This window comes from Monodon monoceros, unplaced genomic scaffold (genome assembly GCF_005190385.1).
Source record: "Monodon monoceros isolate NGI ecotype Baffin Bay Population unplaced genomic scaffold, NGI_Narwhal_1 Super_Scaffold_6, whole genome shotgun sequence".
Classification (NCBI taxonomy): Eukaryota; Metazoa; Chordata; class Mammalia; order Artiodactyla; family Monodontidae; genus Monodon; species Monodon monoceros.
The window spans coordinates 41,167,059-41,186,337 of record NW_021703783.1 but is presented as its reverse complement, the minus strand read 5'-3'; the positions used below and the strand labels follow the sequence as shown (position 1 = coordinate 41,186,337).

The 19,279-nt window shown below is 54.3% G+C and overlaps 2 protein-coding genes across 2 annotated transcripts; both read right to left on the bottom strand.

Annotated features, from left to right (window-relative positions):
- Positions 1-427: 427 nt before the first annotated feature.
- HOXC12 (homeobox C12) lies at positions 428-2,025 on the bottom strand. The gene is made up of 2 exons (XM_029206770.1): positions 1,425-2,025; positions 428-666 (listed from the first exon to the last, which is right to left on the bottom strand). Exons 1-2 carry the CDS (start codon positions 2,023-2,025, stop codon positions 428-430), a joined length of 840 nt encoding a protein of 279 aa, XP_029062603.1.
- An 8,115-nt stretch (positions 2,026-10,140) lies between these two features.
- HOXC13 (homeobox C13) lies at positions 10,141-18,052 on the bottom strand. The gene is made up of 2 exons (XM_029206207.1): positions 17,281-18,052; positions 10,141-11,706 (listed from the first exon to the last, which is right to left on the bottom strand). The coding sequence occupies exons 1-2, from the start codon at positions 18,011-18,013 to the stop codon at positions 11,450-11,452; spliced, it is 990 nt and encodes a 329-aa protein (XP_029062040.1). The 5' UTR covers positions 18,014-18,052; the 3' UTR covers positions 10,141-11,449.
- Positions 18,053-19,279: the final 1,227 nt, after the last annotated feature.

Genomic DNA, 19,279 nt, shown 5'->3' with positions numbered 1-19,279 from the left:
TTGGTCCCACTGTCCCCACCCTCGCCTACTCCTGCAGGCAGACAGACCTAAGACCACGGAAGGAAAGTGGTGGGAGGGGACGCCTGAGTCACCTCTCCTCCAGGTCTTCAGACGGAGGCCCAACGCCCCGGTCCCACGTCAAACTAGCCCCTCCCCAGCGCCTCAGCCTTCCCTGCCCCTACCCCCTGCCTGCAGCTGTGGGCTTCCTCTCTCCCTGGCTGGGTTCTTCCCTTCTCTCTGGGACCTGGCAGGGTCTGCTGGGGGTGTGTGGGAGGGAACCACGAACAAAACAGACAAGAGGACGTCCCAGGAGGACCTGCCAGAGACGCCTGGCGTTCTAAGCGGGGACTGTGTCCCAGGCAGTGCCCACTCTTTGCTCTCTGCCAGAGACAGGCTCAGTCTGGGGCTGGCGCCCGTGTCTTGCCCCCTAAAAGAAGGAGAGAGCTTGCTCCCTCAACAGAAGTCTTTTCTTTTTCATTCTGCGGTTCTGAAACCAGATCTTGACCTGCTGGTCACTAAGATTCAAGCGGTCTGAGAGTTCCCTCCGGCGCTGCCTTGTGATGAACTCGTTCACCAGAAACTCGCCCTCCAGCTCCGCCAGCTGCAACTTCGAATAGGGTTTGCGCTTCTTCCGTGAGCGGCTGTGGATCGGGTACCAGGGCGCGCCTGGGTGGAGACGAACCAGCAGGGTTGGCCAGGGGACCAAGAGGTGACAAGCCCAGTACCGTCGGTCCTTCCCCAGCCCCTTTCACCTTGGCCTAACACCCGACCCCAGGCTCTTCCTCTCCTCTCTTAGGAAGACTCCCATCCCCACCAATTCCTCTGCCTCCATCAATCTCTTTTTCCCCTTTCACTCTTTCTCCTTGCCTCCCCTACTTCTCACTGCAGTATCCCAGAACCTTCCAAATTCCTATCCTCTCACTTCTCCCCAAACCTCTTCTTCTCCAGGATATCCTGGCCCCTTCCTCTCACATCCTCCAGGATGGGGTCCTGATTAGTTAGAACAGACATGAACGAATGACAAGAGACAACAACTGGCCTTTCTTAAAAAAAAAAAAAAAAAAAAAGTAGGTAATGGGGGCCTGTGGGAAGGTGGAAAGAGAGGCCCTGGGAGGGCAGGGACCAGCCTCTGGGTCCCCACTCCCCAAGGCCTGGGGAAGTCTGTCAGAATCTCCTTTCTCCGGAGCTCCCTGACCCCTCCAGCTGCAGGCCGAGGAAAAAGGGAATCTCCAGTTCTTTTACGGGGATATTTACATGTTTATAGGGCTTTCCCCCCCAACTCCCTTTTTTAAAAGAAGCACTTCCTCACCACACAGTCTGTCACCCCAGGAGGCCCTAGCTCAGTCCCACACTGCCCCCCCCCGCCCCGCCCCGGGTCAGACGTCCCATCCGGAGTAGCCTCGCGAATGGGCCGGGGTCCTTACCGCTGGCCGCGAGGCCGCCGCCGGGGTTTAAAGGCGATACCAAGCTGCCGGGGTCGCCCGCGCCGGCGCCCTTGTTGCCCTCGTTAAGCAGGGACGAACTGGAGTCGGATTCCAGCGACTGGCACGAGGGCGGGTCGTGCGGGGGTCCCGCGCCACCCTCGCCGCCTGCCGCGTAGTCGTACTTGAAACCGAGCGCAGGCGGCCCCGACGGCTCCAGCTGCAGCAGCGCTGCCCCGGGCCCGACTCCTGGGCCGGGGTCGCGCCCGCGCTCCTCACGCTTCAGGCCCCCGCCGCCGCCCTCGGCGCACGGCTCGCGGTAATAACCCTTGCTGTCCTCCACGCGCGCCAGCTCGCACGTGCGGCCGAAGGGCGGGTTGAGCGACACGGGGCTGCCGAGATAGGGCTGCGGATAGCCATTGCACGGCTCCGCCGACGGCCAGGGCAGCGAGCACACGTTGTCGCGGCGCGGGTAGGACAGCGAAGGCAGCCCGGGCAGCTGCGCCCCGGACGCACGGAAGTTGGGGAAGTAGAAGGTGTCTCCCGTGTGGATGTTCACCAGCGGCCCCACAAACCCGGGATTCAGGAGATTATGCTCGCCCATTTCCGCGGGGCCCGACCGGCAGCTTCTACTTTATTGCTATCTGACATTAAACATAGTTAAACCTGCACCGGCCACCCATTGGCCGTCCAGCTCACGTGGGTGCCGCCGCCAGGGGGATGGGTGGGGACAGAGAATCCCCCCACCCCGCACCAACTCCAACTTCCCCCTTCCCCAATGGGGGGGGAGGGAACGAACCGCGGGGGCAGATTTATTCTCTGGCTTCTGGTTTTTAAAAAATCATATAAAACCTAACGCAGAGATCGAGGCAATCGCCCGACACGGGGCAAGAGGAAAAAAACCACACCAAAAATACTCGCACATACACGCTTCTGCACCCTGCACTACCCCCCACAGATGTACTATCTTCTCACCAACAGCTGGCCGAGCCCAGCCCGTCCCTCTTTAATTAGCTCCTTTATTAACTAAAACCGTTGGAATTTACAATATCTCCCCAATAAATTACTATTAGATATTGTGTCATATAAAGTTTACTGGCTGTTTAAGGAGACGGATGAGCCCTTTGGCTCGGGGTTTATTTACAGTAGAGGAGAAGTGGGCGTAAAGACAGGTTTCCCTGCCGCTGTCTCTCCCAGCCCTGCCGCTGCTGTGCTCCTTTTCCTCAGCTCTTTCTCCCCAGGAATTTAGGGAGACACCTGGGGTCCTCTCCTATAGGAAGGGCTCAGGGAGGATTACTAATGCTGGGTCTTCCCCATTCTCCAGCTGGGAACCACCCAGCCACACACCTTCACTCACCGTCAGAGGAGGGATGCAGAAGAGAGGCAGAAGCAGCAGAAAAAGGAAGCACCCAGCTCCATGAGGACTTGCCTGCCTGCTCCTGAAAATCTGGGGGCTGAACTACTCTTCCCCATGACTTCTGTGGGTCAGGGGGGCTTCTGGGGGCGTCTCTTGGAGACTTTGCAGCAAGAGGCTCTGGGCTCCCAGCAGGGCTTGGCTGGCCCAAGAGGCTCTTGATTCTCACTGTGGAGGAGACACTCACACCCCAGAACCAGCCTAGCATACCACTGGGACCATCAGATAACTGTGCCAAGCCCAATAGGTGTGCTGGGAGTAAGGGAAAGAATGCCAGAGAATTATCTTGTTAGGGGTTTAAAATTATTTTTATAGTGCTAACCTCAGTAGCTCCTTCCACAGAAGGCTGAGAACCCAACGCTGGCCATAGGCGAAATTAATCGACATCTGGAAACCACAATTCGGTCTCAACCAAGTCCACAGACACAGCCAAACAGATTAAAATGAAAAAGGAAACAAACCCTCAAAACTAGGTGTATTCTATTGGAGTCCAGTAGACACAATACTCAGATTTCTATGCGATTACTTCGGGCTCCAGCAAAAGCATGGCTTTAAGTAATACCAGGTGAGATCAATAGTTCAGCAAAAGTCTAAATATGACAAAACACCAGAAGATTTGGAGAAAATGAGAGAGACGTGAGTCTGAGAGTATCTGGGAGAAAGAAATCCATGTGGGTGAAAGTTAAATATCTGAGAACGAGCGGAAGCTACAAAAGCAGAGCAAAGCAGAAGATTCTCATCTCCCTCTTTTTCTCTCTTCTGCAGGACATGGCAGAGAGAAACGCAGATTCTTCGAATTCCACAGCTCCCTGGGCGATTTCATATCCCAAACCAGAGCTGGGACAGAAATGTGTCCGCGCGGGCTTCACCCTGCCCGGCACAGCTCGCAGCTCGGCACCCGCCCCTCGCCCCTCTTCCTCTTCCCTGCCCTGGCCGGCCAAGGTCCCTCCCGCCCCCCCAGGAGCCCGCCCCGCGCCGGGCCCACTTGCCAGAACCGAAGCCAAGCGGCGGGATGCCAGCCCCGGCGCAGTCACCTTCAGTCAGAACCACGAGAGCCGGGGCGCCGAGGAGCGGGCAGGAGAGAGCCTGAATTGGCCTTTTCGTGCCTAATTGATTAAGGGGCTGCGCGGCTGCACAGAGCATCCCTCGGCTGCAAAATCCACGTCACAGCATCTCCAACATCTTATTTATGCCTCTTTTCAAGATGCATTAATGAGCGTTACTGAATATTTAATTTAAAAATTTTATTTGGGGGTTATTTTTGGTCATAAAGATAAACAGGGTGTGACTTTAATATCATTGCTGTTTTCAATCAGAACGTTGCACCGGCGGCGAGGTCTCCAGGCCTCCAGGCCTCGCGCTCAGCCGCTATTGTTGGTGTGGGGGAGGCCAAGTTGAGCTTAGCGAGATAATCGCTAGTCCTTGTGCGGTGGAGGTTTCTCCCCATTCTCTTTTTCCCCTCCCAGATGACTCCAATCTCCTGGAAGGGAGACGCCAGGAGGAAGGTCTTAGCCTTTTCTCATCCCTCGCCAGCTCGAAAATCTCAGGCCCGGAGCTGTGCTCGCTGCCCTCCTGGCCAGGCCGCTGAGCACGCAGAGAGGCGGCCACAGGGCGGCAGATGCAATGCCGGGGAAATGAGGATGGAGTGAGGACTTCCTTCTTCCAGACACGCAGTTTCTCCCGGTCCGATTTGGCCCCATCAAAAAAGACCAGTTTCCCCACGTTTCGGACCCTGGGCACTGGCACATGCACGAACCCCTCTTCCTTCCCCCTCTTCCTTCCGTGCAGCCGACCTGATTCCTCTAGGGAAGAGCTGCCGAGGCCCATCAGCAAAATTCACATCCCCAGTGCCCTGCCACTCGAGGATCACTAGGAACCTAGGGGTTATCAGGACCCCGGCGAGGACCCAGGCAATCTAGGCGCCCAGCCTCCTCGTGTACCACCGCGGTTCTGTGCGCCTTTAAGGCTCCCCGCCGCACACGCAGCTCAGGCACCCCTTTCTTAACCCTACTCGGACTAACTGGCTGCAGAGCTCCGCTCCCAGCCTGGGTCCCCGGGACCGGCGGGAGGCTCGGGTGCAAAGCTTCAGATCTAAATCCAGCCTCGGCGAGAGCTGCTCTCCAGGAGCCGACGGGGGACTTGGTGAGGAGAATGCTTAGGACTCGCAGCAGCCGAAGGCGCTGGGCAGCGGCTTCTAGTTGGGTTTAATCTGCCGGCACTTCGCAGCTCACATGGAAAACTGTACTGGCCTGGCAAGGCTCTGGACCCGCGGAGCAATCTCTGTGCCCGCTCTTCCGCACATTCATCAAATCACGAGATTAGAAGAGGTGGACTGCCTGCTGGACCCTGGACCACAGGTTCCTGATGCAGCTGGCCTGGCTCAACCATGGCCCGCTCATTAACTCAGGGGTTAACTAAAACTGAAGGCCAGGATGTGGTCCAAGGCTTTCCTTGAAGACCCGCGGCAGCCCTCCTGCTTCCTCGCATCCACCAGCTGGATGCGCCGCCGCCTCTCCCGCACCGACTCTGTCTAAGCCTCCGTCCCTCCTGCATCTTCACGGGCTCTGCGCTGGTCCTCGAGTCCCCACCACCGCCGAGCCAGGCGAAAGGAGTTATTATAAAATCTACGCCGGCTCTGGTGGCAGGGGCAGAGCAGCTGCGGGAGGCTTAGGCCACCGCGGAGTGGCTGTGAGCCGCAGTGTTCGGGCTCCCCAGGCAAACCGAGGTCGAAATTATACCGCGCGGTGCTGCCTTCTCTCGCAACAGTCGAGAGGCCAAGGCGGCCCAGTTCAAGGTCACTGCCTAGTTTGAACAAAACGGTTCTGCTGCCTATGCACATGAGGCAGGGCCTGGGTCTCTGAAGGGAGGTGAGCAGGAGCTGGGCTGGGCGGGAGAGGCGAGACGAAAAGCGGCGGGTGGGGAAGGTCTGGGCCCCAGCCCGACCCCTCGGCTCTCTCTATGTCGCCCCTTTAGGGCATCTTAGGCTTGGGGCAGGATTTTGTCGGGTTCAGCCAAGGCTGACGGGTGGAGGTAGGGGGCTCAGACTCCTCGTTCTTCGCTTCACCAGCTCATCCAGGGGTCCGAGCCCACCTGGCTCCCAGGCCTCCTTACGGGTGCCTAGGACTTAAGGAGGAGATGAGGAGGTCCCTTCCCCCGTGCTGCCTTCCAGGGCTCTGCAGCCTGGAGGAGCGGGGTGTGAGAGGGACCTTGGGTGAGGGGGCCTAGTCAGGCTCTCAGGCTCACACAAGCAGCCTGGGGTCAGCAGCGTCCTAACCTCCTCCAAGCATTAAGTGGCTCCACTTGTCCCCCTCCCACCACAAGATCCCAGCCCGATTGCTACTCAGGAAATGGGGAAGGGATAGGGGTGGTCCCAGGCAGGAACATCTGGGAGACCATCCCTCCACCCCTCACCTGAGCATCCCTAAGTGAGCCATCTTCCCCCATTTTCACTGTCCTTTCGGCGCACTAATAGTTAAATAATTTCGGGGTTCTGAAATTTTCCCCCTCGCCAGCAGAGGATCTCTTCCGCCTAGTGAATTACTGAGTATCAGGAAAGGTGTGGGGACCAAGTTATAAAAAAAAAAAAAAAGCACCTTCTCCACAAACACCACACCTACAGTCGCCAGCAAAGTATGGGGAGCCCAGGGCCTGGTCTCCGTGGACCTCGAAGCTCAGTATGGGGTGAGGACTACCCAGAGTGCCCTCTGCCCCACAGCCAGCCGCTCCCTGTGACCATGGCCTCTGACCAGGCCTAGCTCTGGGGAGGGGCTGAGCTCTGCCTGGGGTCTGATCTGCCCAGCTACCCAACTGCTACCCAAATCCAAGCCTCCAGTTCGGGGCGGGGGCGGGTGTGGCGCTGGGCAGGGGCGGATTGGGGTAAGGGCAACGGGCCCGGGAGGCTGGTGGGGGTGGGAGGATGCGCTATCCCCGAGGCTGTCTGGGCTGGAAGAGCGGGGGTCCACTTACCTTTGGAGACGGAAGAGGTTCAGAAGGGTGCGGGGCAGGGGTTCTCAGCCTCTAGAAACCCTCTGGGTGCCCCCTCCCAAGGCGGCCCGCAAGCCCAGACGAGGTATCTGAGGAGGGCGGGGCGGAAGAGGCGGAGGCTGCGGCCAGCGGTAGGCGCGCGGGAGCCGAGTTGCAGAGCATCTCTGGAGAGGCCGCCTTTTATGGGCGTTATTAGCGCCCCTGTCTAGACTGGAGACGACACCTCTGTGTGTAAACAGAGGCGGCGGGCTCTGGCGGGAAGGGGGATGGCGCGTCAAGGGGGCGAGTGGCCCTCCCCTTCTCTGGCCACCGGAAGATCAAGGCCTTTTCCACCCTCCCCCCTTCCCTGTGCTCCCTGTGATGTCAAGGTCAGAAAGACCTAGTCACGGTCAAGGCTAAAAGAGGAAGAGCCTGGTTGGTTGCGAAAAGGCTCTGGCCCCCTCCTCCTCCCAGAAGCCCCTGGCTCCCCAGGGCCCCTCAATCCTCCACCAGCGCGGGTCTAGATACACATCTGCCTGATCCGGCACTTGGAGTTTTTTGAGGAGTGGGCTCCTGACACCATCCAAGTCAGACCCAGGTGGATCCTAGGGTGGGGAGTTCTCTTCTGAACAGAGGGGGCTGCTGCAGGGTCCCCAGCTTCAATCCTCTGAGAGATGGAGAGTGTCCCAGGGGCTGCCCCCGCCTTATACCCACACGGGGCCTGCTGACCGAGCCGCCTGTCGAAAAGCCTCAGGAGCAGATGGTCTGGAGACAGTCCTGGAGGGATCTCCCGAGAACTGCTGGCCTTGCTCCCTCAGGTGGGTTCCTAGCTGTGGGACTGACTACCGGCCAAAAGGCCCATTCTGCTGGCCCTAGGTCTGAGGACTAAGATGTGGGTGGGGAAGGGGTTTTCTCCCCAAGCTCAGGAAAAGATCTAACTGAGCCCTCCCTGGCAGCCTGGTATAGAGCCCTCCAGACCGAGAGTCCTGTGAGGCTCCAGCTCACCCGGGTCCCCCCAGCCCTTGCCACGGGGAGCCACAAGGAGCCGGGGATGTCATCGGATTATGAGAAAGATAGCAGGAACCTCAGTCCCAGAGAAGAGCTGTCCATTTCCCGGGGATGCCTCTATACTCAAAATCCTTCAGACATTTTCTATCCCCTTGCACCCGCATATTTATTGCATCCTCACTCTCACACAGACACTAGAGGACTGGCCTTGGAAAGAAAGGCTTTCTATAGATTTGCATAAAGAAAAGAAAACACACTCTATGCCCTGAGATCAGTGCCGGCTGACAACATTGCTACACGTGCACACACACAGGCAGAAAAGGCTGAGGAAATTCTGCACTGGTCAGAGGCTCTACACACACACATACACACAAACACACGTATACACACACCTTCACAGGAATGTCTCACAGAGTTCCCCAATGAGAATGCCGACTCTCGGAGGAAGGAAAGGTAAGGAACCAACACAATCAGGGAAAGAATCATACTTTTTCCCAACTCTGGGAAGTGTGTGTCTCCCCAGAACACATACTCACACAATACCTGTCTCACCTAGTAGTTTCCATTCTCATGCTTACTTTTATGGAAGAGGCATCTCCAAAATTGATCCAGGAATATTTGATCCAGTGCATGGGAGGCATCTTAAACACCCTGTCGCACACTGGGGCTCACAGGGACTCAGAGGGACCGCAGTGCTTGCTTGGGTCACTGGTGTCCCAGTGCAACCCCAGTGAGCCCGCGCAAGCTTTCTTCTCTTTTCCATCGCCCCCTTCTGGGGCCTTAGGGCGTATCCCTCCATGTGGGAAGACTCGCTCATTTGCCCTCATGTGGATTTGTGTGCAGAAGTGGAAGGATGCCTTGGAGAACTATAGACTTCTCTTTCCCCACTGAGTCTCCAGCCACTGACTCTACAGCTGTGTCATGGGACTGCCCAATGTACCCCCAAGTCAAGAGGGGTGGGGGTATCAAGGGAGCCCCAGGTCTCTTGTCTACTCAGTTCCTTTTTCTGACCAAACACACACATTTAATTTTCAATTCTTCCCATCTCAGGAGAGACTCAGGGGTTTTGGAGAGAGGTTAAGGTGGTGAGTGGGGAGAGAAAGGAGAGATGGAATTAAGAATGAACATTATTCCTGGGAGATTCATCTATTCCCTCCTAGATCTGTACTGCCCAGCGTGGGATTCTTTGGTGGTTAACCCAGAGTTGAAATGGAGTAGAAAAGGACTGGCAGCAGTATCAGTAGCGGAGCCTCCACAGAGGGTGAATTCCTCAGGCTCTTTGTCTCTCAGATTCGGGGTGTGTGTGTGTGTGTGTGTGTGTGTGTGTAGCACACACACACACCCCTGAAACATTTATTTAAATAAAATTTTAAGAACTTCAGCCATCAGGCAAAGTGAGATCAGAGAACTCTGATTTCCAACCCAATGCCTCCAGTCTTTCTGTGTCTCAGGAGTGGAAAAAATATTATATATAAATAAAAATTGCTGCAGTAAAGATTTAATCTGAGATAACATTGTTTTAGGCTATATCGCTTTTTAAGTCTCTTAACCTGACAACTTAATGATCTCATTAACTCAGCCAGATAGGGAGATAGGCACAGACGGACGCGGCAGGGAAAACAAATTAGTGGCAGAGTCTACAGGGCTCCTGATTGCCTGGAAGACTGGGGTTCCTGAGAATGCTGGAGAATACAAGTGAGATTGGCTTAGAGGACTGGGGGCCCATGGGGTCCTAGTAGCCCGACCTCTTGCATAGGTTGGTGGAGAGGAAAAGGGAGCAGCTTGGGAATGCGGAGCTTGCAGCGGCCTCCCAGCAGGGCAGACTGAGGGGACCCCTTCCCAGCTCCAGCTCTGAACTGTCTGGAGGGATTTGGGACCCTCTGGGGGCAGTAGAGCCTCAGGGGCCTAAGATTAGCGCCCCACTGCCGCCACGCTGCCACCACCACAGCATCCAGTCGCCAGCTAGGACACCGCTTTCTCAGCACAGAGATCCAGCTCTGAGCTCTGACTATTAACGGAAGTGAACCCACTCACTTGCTCCCAGGCCTTTTCAGTCGCTGATCACATCCTTCTCTCCCAACCGTACTCATCTATTTGGGGCATCAGGATGGGAAAGAGTTTTCTTCTGTCTAGATCGTATCAACAATCTGAAAACCTCACTTAAAAAACTTACATGGAGCAGAATATAAATTTGGGATCTATCCAGCTGGGGGTGTTCTCTCTACTCTTCCCCCTGCCCATTCTGGCTGAGTCAGGGCAACAGAGCCTACCCCAAGAGCCAGTGGATAGAAGGAGTTTCAGAAGGAATCTGAGCGATAAAATCAAGGCAAAAAAAAAAAAAAGATTTTATTTTAAAAACAGGTTTGTGGTATTTTTTTCCTTTTTGCATTCAGTACATTGTCATTCAGACATCACAATACTATATACAGATACACAACATTTTTAAAAAGCCTGTTTTGGATGAACACTTCAAAAGAACACGCTTTTGTAATGCACCAGTGGGAAGGGAGAAGGTGAGCCCCCATCCCCCAGCACCAAGTTGGCCTTTGAGGAGGGAAATGTCAGGCAGCGTCTACGTTAGCTGGCTAATTGGGAGCCAGCTATCTTGGCCTCCTGGAAGAAAAACTGCTGTCCTCAGGACAATGAGTAAAAGTGAAAATGTGAGGCCTTCTCAGCTACTGCCTTGATGGAGAAGCAACTGGAGAGGGAATCGGCTGGGGGACCCGCTCTCCATCCCCTTGGAAGAGAAGCTTGTCCGTTCCCTAGAAAAAAGTTCTGCTTCTGTGCATGGGCTGACCCTCAGTCTCGCCCCAGAGGGAGAAGGGGAGAAGACAGATTTAGCAGCATGGTGGGAGTTTCTGTCTTCCCTGGATTTCTGCATGTTGATTGAGAAGCAGAACAGAGGAGGCCATGGGGGCAAAGGTGGCTCCTCAGAAACTCAGTTCCTTGGTCCAGGTGGGGGAGAAGGGTAGGTGTCTCCTCATCCAATTCCAGCTTTTGTTGAAACAGGAAAGAAAAAACCTAAGCGCTGTCTGTACTCCAATCACGATGCCAGGTCCCTAACACTTATCATTAATATTAATGTGACTTTTAAAATATGCACAGAAAAATCTTAACTGGGAAACCTTGCCTAACTGAAGAGTGCCAGAGGGACAGGGAACGGGAGGAAGGACTGGACGGAAAGTAGGAGCTCGCCAGGTCCTGCTCGGGGTCGCACCGTCAGGGGGGTCATCTACCTGCCTGGGCAAAGGATGAGGCAAAAATGGGGTCATTCGGGGTTCCCCAACTCTGCTTTGGCTGGAATGATTGGGCTCTTGGCTGCCACTCGGCGCTCTGGCAAGGCGAGGGGCAACGGCCAGAGGGAGTGGAGGCAGGCTGCCTTCCTCCCACGCCCGCCTGGACCCACCTCCAAAGCCGCTGAGGCGGGGTAGGTGCCATCTGCATAGGGGTGAGGGTTGAGGATGGGGTGGGGAGTAGAAGGCGGCAGAGCACACCCTTTGATACCCTCTGCCTCCCAGCGGAGTGGTTCCTCTTTCTGGCTAACATTAAATATTTGTCTGTACCCGAAAAGCGTCCTTCGGTGTGTTCGGATATGGTACAAATCGGCGACATAAATAGACGGGGCGGGCAGCTGGGTGGGCGGTCAGGTAGAGTGAAGATGAGGCGCTTTTGATTTGCTGACCACCTTCTTCTCTTTGACCCGCCGGTTCTGGAACCAGATGGTGACCTGGCGCTCCGAGAGGTTCGTGGTAGCCGAGATGCGCCGGCGCTTCTCTTTGGTGATGAACTTGCTGGCCGCATACTCCTTCTCCAGCTCCTTCAGCTGCACCTTGGTGTAGGGCACGCGTTTCTTGCGCCCGCGGCGGTAGCTGTTGACCTCGGGCTGTAGGGGGACCACGTCTGGGGGGAGAGAGAAGGCGGGCGGCAGGAAGTGAGTCGCATGGTCGGACCCAGGACCCTGCGAGGGGCCTCAAGTCCGCGCGGCTGCGGAGGCGCAGGTTCCGGCAGGGACTCAAAGGGAGCTGACGGATTGTCCCCAAATCTTTTGCACCTCTGTTATTAGCAAGGCCTCGACTTAGGTGAGGACCCTGGGGTATTGCCTCTGGCGCAAACTTTAAAGGAGGGGGCGCCCAAAACTCAGTAACCAAGATGTATGATATTTTAATGCAATGTTTTAAAATATATAAATGAATGCCCAGGAATCCATGATGAACAAAATATGAAAATTTTAAATAAATACGGGACCAGTATTACTGATTTTTCCTTTTGCCTCAGCTTCCAGTATGGCTCTACACAGCACTCCTTATTAGAATCCTTGTTCCCTTAGAGGGGTCCCTCCAAATTGCACCCTGGTCTGCTAGCCTGCAGGATCGCAGGTATTCAGGAAAATCCCTCTTTCCTGCAGGTAGGTCATTTGGGCATGGGTCAGTTTATCCTCTGCCCCATTATCAGAGGAAGGTGTTCTTTTGTATGTTTGAGGGAGGGCATGGTGGGCAGGGAGACAGTTTCAGTGGGCACAGACCCCCAAGTGGGGCCTCTTGCCTTTGGTCACTGGCTCTGCACTAGGAATCTGAGGCCAGCACCGACAGCTAGAGAGAAGAAAAGTGGCCAGGTGAAGCCAGACTGCCTGGGAGCCAATCTCTAGGAGTCCAGTGTTGTGAGCCACTTAGTAACATCCAAGGTGGGAAGTCCTAGCACTGAGGCGTAGGGAATCAGGTCCCTAGAAGTGGAGGGTCCACACCCAGGTGTGTGCCCACCAGAGGAGACACTAAGAGAGCCCTTCTTCGGTTGAAACCAGCTGTTCACTTAGGTCTTCTATAAAAAGAAATCAGTGGCCCTCCCTTGCCCCCATAAATGTCCACTCAGCAAAACAGCAAATCCTGCTCCCATGTGCTATCTCTGTCATTCCTCTGAGGCTGAAGGAGACCGTCCCCACCCCATGCGGGAACCCTAATCCTAAATACCTTGTCATCCCACCACTAGTTCAATTTCTTCATGCTCTGAGAATGTCACAGGTAATACGTGTCACTTATATCCCCCCTTCCACTCCACCCTCACCTCTGTCAATAAAAAGATCATAGCAACACTTTCAAGGCGAAGTGGGGAACTAGGGAAATTATCTGAGTAACTCACCCTTCAATTTTTAAAAACGTAATTGGCAGACTTCTTCATGCAGGATTTAATGAGTAGGACTGAATATTTGAGATTTCCCCTTCATTCTTACTGCCCTTTGGAAGTGTAGACACAGTCTAGAATAAGGACACAAAGCTCTTTCTGAAATGCGTGTTCTCACTGCCCCCCCACCCCGCCCTCATGAAACACCTTCCTTATACCCATTCTCATTGGGTCTGCTCTCTCTCAGGGACCCTTGTCTACACAGGATGGGGAGAGAAGAGGTCACCATCAAATGCAGGGGGGGAATAAAGTACGCAGAAAGAATATGGGAGAGAGGGGTTTCCAGTGGCCTGGTTTGGCTGTCTTCATGACGACAATTTTTCAGGAAAATTGTTGGACTTGTCACTTTTCTCTGCCTATACAGGAATAGGCCGAGTTTTTTTTTTTTAATCTGCAAAACAAAACAACTTCACTTCAGCAGAGCAGATCCTTTATGTTAAAAAGGATTTTTTTTTTGCACAAGATAATTTTTGAAAGTCTCACAGCTCCTAAATGTGTGTCTTACTCTCACAGATGTAACTATGATTTGAGAAACTCATGATTCTACAATAGGAGTAAAACAGAGAGGGTCAGTAATGATACCGTGAGGCTTTTCTTTTAATCCTCGGAACATTTTTTCCAGCCTTATTTTATCAAACCCATTTTACAAGATAAGGAATCTGAGGCTCAGAGTAGGTAAAAGAACTTAAGTGGCAGAGCCAGATTTTAAACCCAGATTTTTGGACTCAACATAATGACACAGTAAGTTCTAAAATGGAAACAGACCACTTGGTACAATTTAGCTTTAAAATACCTCCTTTTTCCTGGAGAGCAAATGGGATAAAAGTGGGTTTGGGTTCCTGAATTAACCAGATAATCGTCCCTGATTTTTTTAAACTTCACTTTCTGGAAACGCCCACAGTTATCTACCCAATTTTGGGTCTCCTAAACCCCAACTATAAATTTCCAATGAGGCTTAATCAACAAACCCTAAAAAAGCAGTTTAAAAAAAGCAGATAACTGGTCTAAATTGGTTATTTTTCTCTACAGAATGCCAAGAGTTGATTTGGCCAAGTTTTTCATGGATCAGACCTAACGGCTGGTTGTTTTGGCCAACTGGGGAAATACCTTCAGTCTTGCCTTCTGAAAGAAGCCCCCTTTCATTGTCTGCTGTCTTGTCTGGAAAGGAAGTGGGATCTGCAGATGTGGAAACATCTGGAAGCTTAGGCCTCGAGTTGTGTCTATGCTGCCTAAAGTAAGTAGAGGACTTGGTGATTAATTTTACAATCAACCTTTCCCTAATCTCCCTTCAGAGCGTGTGGGCGTGCACGCACGCACACACACACACACACACCACTTCATACCTGGGAACCTAAAAGACACTTTTGAGGAGCAGATGAAAATCAGATCAATGCTCAGCCATAGCTCTCTCTTGGGGTCCTGTGTACATGTTCCTACTGCCCACTGGCTCTTGACCCACCCACTCCCAAAACAGGGCTCTGGTCCTCCGAAGAGGACCTTGTTCAGCTAGAAATCCTAGCCACTCTTCTCAAGCAAATTCCAAAGACTTGTCAGTAGAGACTTCCAGTATGGCCCAAAGAGCCCATTATCTCCTTCTCTCTCTTACTGTCTCCTCCTATCCTATCTGTCTCTGTCTCTCCCTGTCTCCCCCACCCCGCCCCCCTCCTCTTTGCTTCTCTCTTGGAATTCCTGCTGATTCTCTCTTGGAATTTCTGCCTCTCTCTGTCAAAATTAAAAACTGTCTATACGCACTATAGGAAGAAAAAAAAAAGAGCAAAGAAGCAAGGGTCTAGATAATTGGGTGAAGGAAGAAGCCACAACTCATCTGGGCCCTAATTATCTGGATCTTTCTGAACAATTGCCTTCATCTCCCACACCAGCCCAGACTGCCATAGATGAGGTCTCTCAGAGCCAGAGGCACTGAAAAGAGACAGTAGTGTTTATGCCTAGATGCTGCCGAACAAACCATAATTGCATAGACAGAGTTATCTGGAAATCTCACTACTTTAAAGGAGCTCTGTGTGGGTAGAAAGATGGAGGGTGTCTGAGCATAATTTCTTATTCATCTGCCTTTTGCCTGGACCTCTGCACTCACTGAGATACACCAGCCCGATTCTATTTCCACACCGGGAGTGTGTGAGCACATAGCTGTTGAGATACACTGGGTTTTTATATCCACTTCCATGCCATAATTTGCAAGTGTATTAAATCTCAATTGGGCTATATATTTTTTTATGTCAAAGATATTTTTCTCTAGGAGGCTGTGATAAAAAAGTGCTTACTTTTAGTTTTTTTTTTTTCTGGGAATCTTTAAGATGTTTATTTTGCTCAGAGATATTTCTGAGCATCTCTCCAATCTCTCACTCCCACCTTGCTCCACATGCATACACAGCAATGCCAGAGCAGCTCCCTCTCATCCCCTCTTCACACTAAACCCACCGCCCACTGCTCTAGACTTGTGCCTCTGCCCACAGTGGGCTTGGTGGGCATCTGCCCCTCTGCCCTTCAGCCCCTTAGCATGGCCTGTTGGCTACCAGCTACTGATGCTCCAGGAATTCCTGCTAAACCCCCATCTCCTAAGCAGCTTCCCATCTGGGTGGGATGGGAAATTAAAGGGCCATATCTCCACAACACACTATTGTACACCTACATGTGAGCTGCCTATCTTCTAGAAAAGTGTTATTATGTGTTTCATATTAGGTGGTTAATAACAGAAATCATATTATATAAAAATATAGTCAATGCAGAGTAGGTAACACATGACACCATGGACTAAAATTCTATCAACCTAAATCTTCTGGCAGCCAGAAATTGGGTGTCTAGCGTGGGTCCCACCTTGGTCAGTTGTGTTATACTAAATCATCTTATAATATTTACAAGAATGTCATTTGCTACACTTTTTAATATCATTCAGGAATTGTCTTTAACCATCTGTCCTTGCCCCAATCCCGGATGCAGAGGAATTTCAGGCCCACCCTTAGGAGGTCTTCAGGTCTACACTTCCCAATGAAGATGTCCCTGGGTCCACATGTAGAGTTGGGGAGGGGGGGGCTCTGGGCAGTGTGGGGAGCCATATATGGCTGTTCGGGGCCCCCAGGACCCCTGTAGGCATCAGAACGGAGCCAGTCAGCCCTCTCCCACTGAGCTCTGCTCATATATAGCAAGAGCAGACTCAAGCTCTGGATTCACTAGATCCTGAATCCTGATTTCTCAGCACAAAGCTGAATACGAAGCTCCTGATGTGGTTTTGAGAAACCTGGAACTGGTCTTTTCCCCTGTGGAGTGGCGGGGCGGGGGTGGTTTGCAGGATCCCTTCCTGTTCAGAGATAGCCTCAACTGGAAAGGGAACAGAACACCAGTAAATTCCAATCCCCCACCGCATATGGAGCCAGACAATACAGAGGGGTCCCCCGCCTGGGCCTGGACCTCAGATCCTTCCAAAGCAGGTCTCCCCCCCACCCTCATCCTCACTCCCCTCTAAGAGAAAGAGACACTGCCCTGTGTCTAAGGCGTGGGTAACTCTCGTTCTCCCCCGCATCTGGGGGAGTTGGTAGTGCGAACACCCACAGGATTTGAGTTCAGTACACCAGAGAGGCAAAGAATTTGATAATCCAGGAGAGGGATGTGAATTCCCTTTTCTCCACACCCTCTCCAGAGATTTTAGCTCTCTTGTTCCTTTAACAATCAGGAAATTCGTGGCCAAATTCTTAAAATAAATCAAGAAAAGAAAAAAGAAAACATCCTACATTTCTGTAGATCCCGGCAAATTAGACCCCTATTTAAAAACAACAACAAAAACTGTCCAGTGCCTGAAGTGCCTGAATGATCTTGGACATTCAGGCAAACAAAATGTTTGGGGGTTCTAATATTTTTCCCCAATTAATCGGTGGGTTGAGCGTTTTGTCCTAGTGGTTTTGGATTCCAAGGCACCCAAGGCCCACCCCACCCCTCATTCCTGGCCGGAAGCGGGCTTAGGAGGCCAAGAGCCGCGCGTGAGACTGGAGCCCGCTGGGGGAGGAGGAGACAAGCTCCCGACTGGAGCGGAGCCGGCGGCCGGGCGCTCGGGCGCCTGTGATTGCTTCACTCTCCGCCCGGCAGCTCCGGGGAACGTGTCGGAGCAGATTTCTTCCCCGGCGCATTCCTCAGCGCAGCTCGCCCGGCCGGCTCCATCGGCAGCCCAGCAGAGCCGGCGCGCCGGGGCCAGACGGCGGGGGTGGCTGGGGCGCGGAGCCCCGGGGCAGGCGGGGCTGGGACGGGTCCCTGGCGGCGGCGGCGGCGGCGCTCGGGCCCCTTCCTTACCTGGAAAGGGAGACTTCCAGAGGTGGGCGGACTGAGACTGCTCCTTGGAGCAGTACACCTGACTGTCCCAGCCGTTGGAGAGAGCCCAGTGCTGGTAGCCTTCGACGGGGATGAGCGCGTCGTGACGCGGCTCCGGGTGCCCGCTGATCCCAGGCACCACAGACACGTCCAGGTAGCCGGGCATCGCCTGGTAGGAGCTGGCGAAGCTGGGATAGAAGGCGAACTCCTTGGCCCTGGAGGACAGGTCGTCACCCGGCAGGGCGCCCGACGGCTCGGGGTACTTATCGCCCGGGTGGTAGGCGCAAGGCTTTTGCTGCAGGTTCACGTTGTGCGACAGGCGGCAGCCGTAGTAGCTGCCACCGAAAGGGTAGCCATAGCCCAGGGTGGCGCTGGACGAGGTGGGGGGCGCCGGCGGCGGGGCGCATTGGCGCGCCGCCTCCGGGGCCGGGATGTCCGTGTAGACGGCGCCCTGAGGGGCGCCCAGGGGAGCCGGCGGGCGGCCCAGCACGGGGTGCGGAAGCAGGTCGCGGCAGTGGCTGGCCGGGCAGCTGCTGCCCAGCCCGTCCATGCTCGGGGCTTTGCCGGGGCTCGCTCCGCTGCAGCCACCCCCCGCGCCGCCCGCGCCGCCGCCTCCCCCGCCGCCGCCGCCGCTGCCGCTCTCCGCCGCGCTGTCCTCATAGACGTACATAAGGCTCTCCGGCCAGCGAGGATGCAGGAGCAGCGAAGTCGTCATGACATGATCTGCTCGAGCTTTTTAAAAACTCCACTTGCCAGAGGCTGCGAGCTGGGGAGACACCTCGCTCCCTTTTCCCCTCCCCCATCCCTCCTCCCTTCTCTCTCTACCCCTCCCCTCCTCCTCCTGGTGCTTCCACCTCCCTCCCTACGTGTCCTCTACGCATGCGGGGACATTTCATTAAGAAATCACCGGCTCCCGCCAGCCTCCCCTCTGCAACCCTCCCGCGCCCACGTGACGCCACCCGTGCACGTGATGCCTTGGCCGGGTCTTCTGGGGTTCCCACCCCTAGAGGTGGGGCGGGGCGAAAGGGAAGAGGTCTCTGCTGATTGGCTCTCAGGAGGGGCAAAGAGGAGGGAGCTGGGAGATTTAAAGGGACAGGGCAACGCCCCCTGGCCGGCCTCGGGGAGGGAGAATGAGGAGGGGGAGGCTGAATTTGGCCGACGCAAAGGGGTCTGGCAAGACCAGGACTTTTCCTGGGAGCCTCCCACTAGGCTTAGGAGACGTGTGGGGGAGACTGATTCCTACCCCAAAAGATTGCTGACTGGATTGGGGCTTGGAGCTAAGGGTCAGGGAGACACCGTATTTTTTTTTTTCTTAATAAATAAAAAAACTGGAAAGCAGGCGGAAGCGCACCGGCAGGGCGTGGGGAGCCCTGGGTCTGGCCTTGGCTGACTCCCTGGGAGCTCCGGCTGGAAAGAACCCGACACCGAGCAGCAAGACTTTGATGCCGGGATTGTGTTTCCATTTCCGACTTTCAGCCACTTTCCCCAAAGCCCCAGTTGTCTAAGAGGGACCCTCTCTAGGCTCGTTGCCCGCAGGTCTTCCTCCAGCGGAGCAGAGAAGGCTAGGAGGATGTAATAGCCCCCAAACACAAACATCATCACACGGAGGGCGGGATGCTCTCAACGAAAAATTGAGATAGAATAAAGAAGAGAAATGGGGGCAATAGAATAGAGGGGTATTTCAACATACAATAGAAGTTAAAAGACTCGGAGTGAGATTTTTCAAAGAAAAGGGGGAGGAGGAGCAGGGATTCGGTCTAGGAAAGCTGAAAAGCTCTTCATGCGAACAAGAAGAGCACGCGCTCTCAGATCCGTGTACAAAAGGAAACGTGGGACGAGGGAGAGTCGGCAGCGCTGCCCCTTTGGAGGGACATTTCCCAGGCGCTACTCTGGGAGACCCCAGGAGGCCCGATCCGAGCCCGGCGGATCCGCCTCCGCCCTCGGCCGCCTGGGTTGAGCCGGCCATAGGCTGAGGGGCCAG

Excerpts from the sequence above, each read along its gene's own strand:
- HOXC13 (XM_029206207.1), bottom strand. The coding sequence starts at position 18,013 with ATGACGACTTCGCTGCTCCTGCATCCTCGCTGGCCGGAGAGCCTTATG. Across the intron at positions 11,707-17,280 it reads CTGGAAGTCTCCCTTTCCAG|ACGTGGTCCCCCTACAGCCC; the intron begins GTAAGGAAGGGG and ends CTCTCCCCCCAG.
- HOXC12 (XM_029206770.1), bottom strand. The coding sequence starts at position 2,025 with ATGGGCGAGCATAATCTCCTGAATCCCGGGTTTGTGGGGCCGCTGGTG. Across the intron at positions 667-1,424 it reads CGGCGGCCTCGCGGCCAGCG|GCGCGCCCTGGTACCCGATC; the intron begins GTAAGGACCCCG and ends GTCTCCACCCAG.